Source organism: Labrus bergylta, chromosome 1 (genome assembly GCF_963930695.1).
Source record: "Labrus bergylta chromosome 1, fLabBer1.1, whole genome shotgun sequence".
NCBI classification, from domain to species: domain Eukaryota; kingdom Metazoa; phylum Chordata; class Actinopteri; order Labriformes; family Labridae; genus Labrus; species Labrus bergylta.
In genome coordinates, this window is record NC_089195.1 from 30,672,041 (window position 1) to 30,681,421 (window position 9,381).

Sequence of the window (9,381 nt, forward strand, 5' to 3'; positions counted from 1 at the left end):
AGGAAAGTTTTAAGTCTATTCTTAAAAATACAGACTGTGTCTGCCTCCCGGACTCCGGCTGGAAGATGATTCCAGAGGAGAGGAGCCTGATAACTGAAGACTTTACCTCCCATAGTACATTTAGAGACTGTAGGTACCACTAGCAGGCCTGCATTCTGGGACCGTAGTGTTCTCGAGGGGCAGTACGGCACTAGTAGCTCTTTAAGATAAGATGGTGCCTGGTCATTTAGAGCTTTGTAAGTGAGAAGAAGGATCTTGAACTCTATTCTAGATTGTATAGGGAGCCAGTGCAGAGAAGCCAACACAGGAGTAATGTGGTCCCTTTTCCTAGTTCTAGTCAGTACACGAGCTGCAGCGTTCTGGACTAGTTGAAGAGTCTTTAGAGACTTACCAGAGCACCCTGACAAAAGAGAATTACAATAATCCAACCTGGAGGTAACAAATGCATGAACTAGTTTTTCTGCATTATTTTGCGACAGGATCTGCCTGATCTTAGATAAGTCCAGGCCAGAGAACCCGAAAGGGTATGTTCTTTGGCTGCTAGGTCCGTCCGAGCCGACTCTAGTTTTGCTAAGAGTCATCGAGCGAGAGAAGAGGGCCGTGGTAGGGTAGACCGAAAATATCAGAAAATAGTTTATTATTATTAAATAAATAATTACTATAAGTGTGATTGATCTAATTATAAACACACTAGTGTACAGATTGAACTACTGTTGATGTAGCACGTAGCAGCCACGTTCAATTTGTATGCTCCCTAAATCTGGAACAAACTCGCAGAAAACTGCAGGTCTGCTGAAACTCTCAGCTCTTTTAAATCGAGGTTGAAGACACACCTGTTTACAGCTGCCTTTCAATAAACAATTTGAATGAGATTTGAAATCTTAACTCTGCACTGTAACTTTTAACTCTTTTTATATTTTTACTTTATTTATTTCAATTAATTTCATTTGAATTATTTTTATTTGAACATATTTTCAGATTTAATAATTTCAGTCATTTTTAAATTTCCTATTTTAATGTTTCTCTTCTTTCCTCTGTCATGATGCTTTTGATGTTTTGTGTGAAGCACTTTGAATTGTTGTTGAAATGTGCTCTATAAATAAACTTGCCTTGCCCTGTAAGAAAGAGTCTCAGTGCTAAACTGGCACTTCCTGCAGTCCCGACTTGTCACCCTTTAAAAGTGTTTTTGAGCTTTATGAAAGGTGTAAAAGGAGTCCTTGAACTGTTGAACATTTTAAATCCTACATTAAGCAAGAATGGTAAAACATTACCCTCTTAAAGTTACAGAAACTGGTCTCCTGTGTTGTTTAAAGAAAAGTGTGATGCAACAGAGCGGTACACATGACCCTGTCCCAACTTTTGAAAAGTGTTGCTGACATTAAATTCAAAACGGTGTATCATTTTCTGTAAACATTTTATGTTTTCTTGTGATTATTATTATTTTTTTAAATCAGGGTTTCAATATTTTTAAATTCATCACAATCAGTTTTGTTTACTTTTGACAACTTTTTGACCAAAAAAACAACATCTTGAGAAAGTCAATGTTCTTAATTAAAGAAAAAATTAAATTTTTTGTAGTATTTAACTTTGCAGACAGGTTGAGTCTTTCTGAATGTATGTATATATATATATATGTGTGTGTGTGTGTGTGTGTGTGTGTGTGTGTGTGTGTGTTCACACCTCTTCTTTTTTCACTACTCAAATACCTCCTGATCGTCCATTTATTTAAGCTATATTAATTACATTTCAGTTAATAGTATTTCTGCCACTTGTCTTTCGAGTTAGTTGTAGTCATATTGGTCATTGATGATCTGGTGATCATCATCCTGTACAACACTTTCTTTGCAAATTAATCATTCATTTTACAAAAGTATGAATGTGTTGTCTGATGATCTTAGCGGATGATTTTTTTGGTCTGACATCATTAATTCAGTGAATGATTTATTTGTAATGTTCAAATTATTTAAGCCACTGAAATCACAGTCACACAAAGACAGAGTGTACTTACTGAATATGATTCTTGTTGTGATGTTGCTGTAGCTGTAGTAAATATATCTAGAAGTTATGTGTTCCTTATCCTCCACTTTTGGTTCTTCAGTTCCACAGTAGTAAAGACCTTCATCTGACTCAGTGATGTTCAGAATCAGCAGGTCGTAGGAGTCAGAGGACTGGTTCTTCAATAAGTGGAAATTAGGAGGAAGACTTTCTGTCCAGGAGCCCGTGTTACGTTTCAGAACGAGTGAAGGCTGGTTCTCATGAGAACAGTTCCTGTACCACATGATGTAAACTCCAGTTGATCTTTTGCAGTCACAGTAGAGAGTGATGTTGTCTCCTGGTCTGACTGTCACCTTCAATTCTGATCCACAAACACAGTCTGGACTCAAAGAAACCACTGCTGGAATTCAAACAAGATCATAACAGCAGTTTAAAATGTGCACAGCTATACAGGAAGACAAAATGACAAGGGCACTAGAACGTTAGTATTCTTCTTTTAATGTAAAAACATCCTTGTATTAAATCATCCAAACTGTTAATCAAAAGAATTACCTGAGACCAGGAGCAGAACAACGTGACGGCCCTCCATGAGTGACGAGGTCTGAGATGTGAAGACAGAGACACAGGTCTCACTGACATCACACCCATGTAGATGTTTCCATTAAAGGAAGCAGACGCTCTGATTGGCCAGTGAGGTGAGTGAGTCAGATTTTTTTTGATTTTTTTCTGTAGATGTCACCCAATGTGACATTTTGGACTTTGATGTCTTATTCTCTCATTGTGTCTTTCTCTAACATCCTCTATTAACTTTTAATGCTTTTATTTAATTCATTTAACTGCTATTATCTCTTTTTAACACTTCTGTCTCTTTTAGTTTCTTACTTCACCTTCCATTTGTGGTCATTCTTTGGGTCTCAGCGCATGTTGTTGGGTTCTTGTGTTACTTGGGATCAAATGATGTTCAGGTTAATCATGTTGCTTGAGTTTCTTTGTTGTTGTCCTTTTCCTAATCTGTAAACGATTAGTCAGCATGGTTTTTTTTTACAGTTTCTGTTGATGTAATAACACATATGATAATGAATCATCACATCTTCCTCTGCTACACATTTCACTTGGGAGATTTTGCAACAAACTTCTGGCTGCCAAAACTCTGCAGCATTGTTTATCAGTCAGCTGCAGCACATTGACCGAAGCTCGTGCTCACGTTAACTAGCAGTAATGAACGGAAGCTGGGCTCCACCCAGCACGGATTACAAGACTCCATGGACGGTCAGAAGCCCTTCAGAATAGCAACTTCTAAGGAGACAAGTGTTGTTTAAGATGATGTTACATTAGCAGATGTGTTTTCTTGATTAAAGTGCGACCATGTCTGGTTTTGAATGTTGGTTTAGGCAGGAACCTGTTCTCCCCTCTTTCCAGTACTGCGTTCTGCCACTAGATGTTTTAAATTTAGACATGAGAATGCAGACGAAAACCCCACTGAACATGTGCTACACTCTGCTTCATAAGTGCAACCAGAGCTGACCTCATTTGATCTCACAAAGGTGGGACGTGGTCACCCCGTATGACATAGATTCAGATATATTGATTGACTGATAGAACGTCATTGTCAGAGAGAACTCTGAATAATGTTTTGCATATCTCAGCCGCTCCATTTGCGATATAAAAATTAAAGACAAGATACAAATATGCAAATATTTGACCCAACATTCAAACACTTAACAAGTATTCAGAAGCCTTTAATGTGCTTTGATCTGAGATTATTCTCCATTTTTAATTTAAGGATTGACTGGTGTAGGAAAGAGTGCACCGTTCATTCCTTAAAACTGACTGGTGCACTCCTGCATGTGTAACAGAGTTAGAATCTACCTCTATGTTGAATTTTTACAAAACAGATAAGGCTGTCGCTACATGGTGGTTTAATAGAGCAACTGTGAGCTGTATTGGTGAATTTGCATGAAACAGTACTGATTACTGTGTTCTGTTGATTTAAACACCAGAATAAAAAAGTGAACCAGAGTGAGAGCAACTCCTGTGTAGTTGTGGCTTCCTTCAACAAGACATGCAGAGAGACACAACCAGTCACCCATGTCTATTTGCGTGTCTCGAAGTAGCTGTGGTGTCTGCAGAGCAGTTGAATATCCACCTGAGGTTTTGCTTGACTTTAGACACCACACGCTTCAAAGGGGGTTGAGCAGACTTGTTTTCTTCAGCAGAGTGTGTGTAGTTGCATGAGGGTCTGTTCGTTACTTTCGGTTAACTGTGAATCTATCTGATCGTTCTTGGAATCGTGTGGTGGAGTGTATACAGTCAGATGGATAACTTGAGATAAAAACAAGAAATTGCCTGAAAACAGCTCACATGAAACAACACTCACTACTATAATGAAAAGTTATGGATCCATTTCAATGAAGAAATATGAATATAAAGCTGTTACTATTTAAGTGCCAGAAACATTTAAATTATAGACTGTCAAATAAATGACTGGCAGAAAAGTTCAATCTTTCTTTGTATAGCGCCAATTCATAACAAGTGTTATCTCCAGACACTTTACAAAAAGCTGTTAAAGACATTACTCATTGCTATATTACAAACTAAGTCCCAATGTTAATCCATCATTAGCGTAGCACTTTAGCAACATTTTAGCAAAAGTTACAGCGGCAAGAAAACTTTCTTTTAATAGGCAGAAATCTTGAGCAAATCCAGGCTCATGAAGAACAGCCATCCACCGAAACTGTGCCATGCTTGAAAATGGGATAGTGGGCGATGGGATAAGATGCAGGAAGAAGGTTAGGGAACAAGGGGGTGTTGGTCATTCAGGCAGGCCGTCCACCAAACGATCCAGAGGAACCTAAGAGAGCAGTTAAGAATGGTGGGAAGGAAAAATTTAAATTTATTTCCATGCTTCAAAGGGAGACTGGACATTCATGCTAAAGCTAAGCTAATTGCCAATATTAGTCTCCCAGCAACCACTCTTGCACCAGCAGGAATTGGGAAACAGGAAGGGAACTGTTCCTGATTTAAAATGTGAGGATTCATTTCCCCTCTTTGGTTGTTGTATGTACAGAGTTTATAATACACAAGAGAAGACATGTTGGGCTCAGAGTCCAGACAGAAAAAGGGACCACTCTGATACTCAAGGGTTCAAGGTCAAACTTATCTATTTGAAGGTTTTACTATACTTTTGTCTGTAATGTTATGAGTGTGTGTGTGTGCGTGTGCGTGTGCGTGTGCGTGTGCGTGTGTGTGCGTGCGTGCGTGCGTGCGTGTGTGTGTGTGTGTGTGTGTGTGTGTGGATGAATGAGTATATGTCTACCACACATTACAATACAAACAAATGCTGACGGCAGACTGGTGGCCAGGGAAGAGTTGAGAGGACTGAGCAGGTCTGCTTTATAGCATCCTGAAACCAGCATGCTCAGGTGTGCTGCATTACAGAGTCGTCTCAGACTCCACCCACATCTACCTGCAACAAGGAGAACACAGCAAGCAAAAGAGAATACAAACAGGTAGAGAGGCCAACACTGAGGCCGTCAACATTTCTATACTAAGGATCTCAAAAGAAAACCCATTTCTAACCGTCTGTCAGCCATCTTGATTCTGAGAAATTTCTGGTGCACTTACAACTGCTGGCCAGTGGGTGGCAGTGTATGGATTGACTTACCAACGTCTGCTGAAGTGGCTGATGTGAAACCAATCTATCAAACTCTATGAACTTAGTGGATAAAGGCTTCTGAATAGCTGTCCACTGCAGTGAGCACGATGTGTGGAAGGGTTATGTGCATGACTGCATGAATCCTGGTTCAATAAAAAAAGTTTGTGTTGTGGCTAGAAACCAACAACAAATGATGAGTTCCCAATGAGATGAGAAATTCAGAGGTTTTCAAATGGATAATGTGGCACCATGTTTCGTCTGTCTTCTGTTGATGACTTATATGTAATATATATTTTGAACATTACTGATGAACTTCAAAATAACTTATTGTATGATTGTAATGTTGTCACAACGCCTCCCATTCTGTTGGTGGCTTATTTGTGGTTTGTCTTGTACCTTTTCCTGTGTCAGAGCAGCAACAACCACACTTTGTTTCCATCATACACTCTCTCTCTCTCTCTCTCACACACACACACACACTCTCACACACACACGCACACATCCACGCACACACACACACACACACAACATCACTGACAAAAGTGGTCACTATGTTTTTCACTTTTGGTATAGTAAAACCTTCAAATCAATAAGTTTGACCTTGAACCCTTGAGTATCAGAGTGGTCCCTTTTTCTGTCTGGACTCTGAGCCCCTCTGAGTTTACATGCAATTTCTTGTTTTCTCCACCACACATTTCCAAGAACGATCAAATTAGTTCACAGGAAACCCAAAGCGATGAACAGACCCTCGTCTAACTTGACACTGTGCTGCAGAAAACAAATCTGCTTCACACCCTTTGTTGAAGTGTTGTGTGTCTGGGTGTCTAAAGTCAAGCAAAACCTCAATTGGACATTCAACTGCTCTGCAGACACCAAAGATACTTCTAGACAAGCAACTACACAGGAGTTGCTCTCACTCTGGTTCACTTTTTTATTCTGGTGTTTAAATCAACAGAACACACTAATCAGTACTGTTTCATGCAAATTCAAAGGACTCACATCTTCAGCTGGGGAGAGTTTTCCATCTGCTAATGTAACATCATCTTAAACAACACTTGTCTCATTAGAAGTTGCTTCTAAATTATTCTGAATGGCTTCTGACCGTCCATGGTGTCTTGTAATCCGTGCAAGAACTAAAGACGTAATAAGAGCAATTAAATGAAAATAAATAAAAGCATTTAAAGTTAATAGAGGATGTTAGGTAAAGACACAATGAGAGAATAAGACATCAAAGTCTAAAATGTCACATTGGGTGGAATCTGCAAAAAAAAAAAAAAAAAAAAATGTTCCACCTCACTGGCCAATCACAGCGTCTGCTTCCTTTAATGGAAACATCTACATGGGTGTGATGTCAGTGAGACCTGTGTCTCTGTCTTCACATCTCAGACCTCGTCACTCATGGAGGGCCGTCACGTTGTTCTGCTCCTGGTCTCAGGTAATTCTTTTGATTAACAGTTTGGATGATTTAATACAAGGATGTTTTTACATTAAAAGAAGAATACTAACGTTCTAGTGCCCTTGTCATTTTGTCTTCCTGTATAGCTGTGCACATTTTAAACTGCTGTTGTGATCTTGTTTGAATTCCAGCAGTGGTTTCCTTCAGTCCAGACTGTGTTTGTGGATCAGAGTTGAAGGTGACGGTCAGACCAGGAGACAACATCACTCTCTACTGTGACTGCAAAACATCAACTGGAGTTTACATCATGTGGTACAGGAACTGTTCTCATGAGAACGAGCCTTCACTCGTTCTTAAAGTAAAGAATATACTGAAACAAAATCTTCCTCCTAATTTCCACTTCTTGAAGAACCAGTCCTCTGAATCCTACGACCTGCTGATCCTGAACATCACTGAGTCAGATGAAGGTCTTTACTACTGTGGAACTGAAGAACCAAGACTGGAGGATAAGGAAAACATAACTTCTAGATATATTTACTACAGCTACAGCAACATCACAAGAAGAATCATATTCAGTAAGTACGCTCTGTCTTTGTGTGACTGTGATTTCAGTGGATTCAATAATTTGAATATTACAAATAAATCATTCACTGAATTAATGATGTCAGACCAAAAACATCATCCGCTAAGGTCATCAGACAACACATTCATACTTTTGTAAAATGAATGATTAATTTGCAAAGAAAGTGTTGTACAGGATGATGGTCATCAGATCATCAATGACCAATATGACTACAACTAACTCGAAAGACAAGTGGCAGAAATACTATTAACTGAAATGTAATTAATATAGCTGAAATAAATGGACGATCAGGAGGTATTTGAGAAGTGAAAAGAAGAGGTGTGAACACACACACACACACACACACACACACACACACACACACACACACACACACAGAAATATATATATACATACATTCAGAAAGACTCAACTTGTCTGCAAAGTTAAATACTAAAAAAAATTTAATTAAGAACATTGACTTTCTCATGATGTCGTTTTTTGGACAAAAAGTTTGCACGTTGTGTTAAAAAGTAAATCAAACAAAATGTGATGAATTTAAAAATATTAAAACCCTGAATAGAGCATTTCAACAACAATTCAAAGTGCTTCACACAAAACATCAAAAGCATCATGACAGAGGAAAGAAGAGAAACATTAAAATAGGAAATTTAAAAATGACTGAAATTATTAAATCTGAAAATATGTTCAAATAAAAATAATTCAAATGAAATTAATTGAAATAAATAAAGTAAAAATATAAAAAGAGTTAAAAGTTACAGTGCAGAGTTAAGATTTCAAATCTCATTCAAATTGTTTATTGAAAGGCAGCTGTAAACAGGTGTGTCTTCAACCTCGATTTAAAAGAGCTGAGAGTTTCAGCAGACCTGCAGTTTTCTGGGAGTTTGTTCCAGATTTAGGGAGCATACAAACTGAACGTGGCTGCTACGTGCTACATCAACAGTAGTTCAATCTGTACACTAGTGTGTTTATAATTAGATCAATCACACTTATAGTAATTATTTATTTAATAATAATAAACTATTTTCTGATATTTTCGGTCTACCCTACCACGGCCCTCTTCTCTCGCTCGATGACTCTTAGCAAAACTAGAGTCGGCTCGCACGGACCTAGCAGCCAAAGAACATACCCTTTCAGGTTCTCTGCCCTGGACTTATCTAAGATCAGGCAGATCCTGTCGCAAAATAATGCAGAAAAACTAGTTCATGCATTTGTTACCTCCAGGTTGGATTATTGTAATTCTCTTTTGTCAGGGTGCTCTGGTAAGTCTCTAAAGACTCTTCAACTAGTCCAGAACGCTGCAGCTCGTGTACTGACTAGAACTAGGAAAAGGGACCACATTACTCCTGTGTTGGCTTCTCTGCACTGGCTCCCTATACAATCTAGAATAGAGTTCAAGATCCTTCTTCTCACTTACAAAGCTCTAAATGACCAGGCACCATCTTATCTTAAGGAGCTACTAGTGCCGTACTGCCCCTCGAGAACACTACGGTCCCAGAATGCGGGCCTGCTAGTGGTACCTACAGTCTCTAAATGTACTATGGGAGGTAAAGCCTTCAGTTATCAGGCTCCTCTCCTCTGGAATCATCTTCCAGCCGGAGTCCGGGAGGCAGACACAGTCTGTATTTTTAAGAATAGACTTAAAACTTTCCTTTTTGATAAATCTTATAGTTACGGCTGGTGTAGATCAGCTCCTAGTTATGCTGCTATAGGCTTAGACTACCGGGGGAACTGGCGCCTTGAGCTCCTCTC

At 38.9% G+C, this 9,381-nt stretch overlaps 1 protein-coding gene across 2 annotated transcripts in view; it reads right to left on the reverse strand.

Annotated features, from left to right (window-relative positions):
* LOC109978641 (uncharacterized) overlaps nt 1-9,381 on the reverse strand; it is a 39,367-nt gene that overhangs the window by 6,952 nt on the left and 23,034 nt on the right. The window contains exons 1-2 of one of the 2 annotated variants that reach the window (XM_065958214.1): nt 2,548-2,588; nt 2,009-2,395 (exon numbers count right to left, since the gene is read on the reverse strand). The exons of the other annotated variant lie outside the window; for it this stretch is intronic. Of the exons in view, the coding sequence (XP_065814286.1) occupies nt 2,009-2,395; nt 2,548-2,584 (424 nt within the window). The 5' untranslated portion in view covers nt 2,585-2,588. Of the gene's footprint in view, nt 1-2,008; nt 2,396-2,547; nt 2,589-9,381 lie in introns of those variants that run through there. 2 annotated transcript variants of the gene reach the window in all.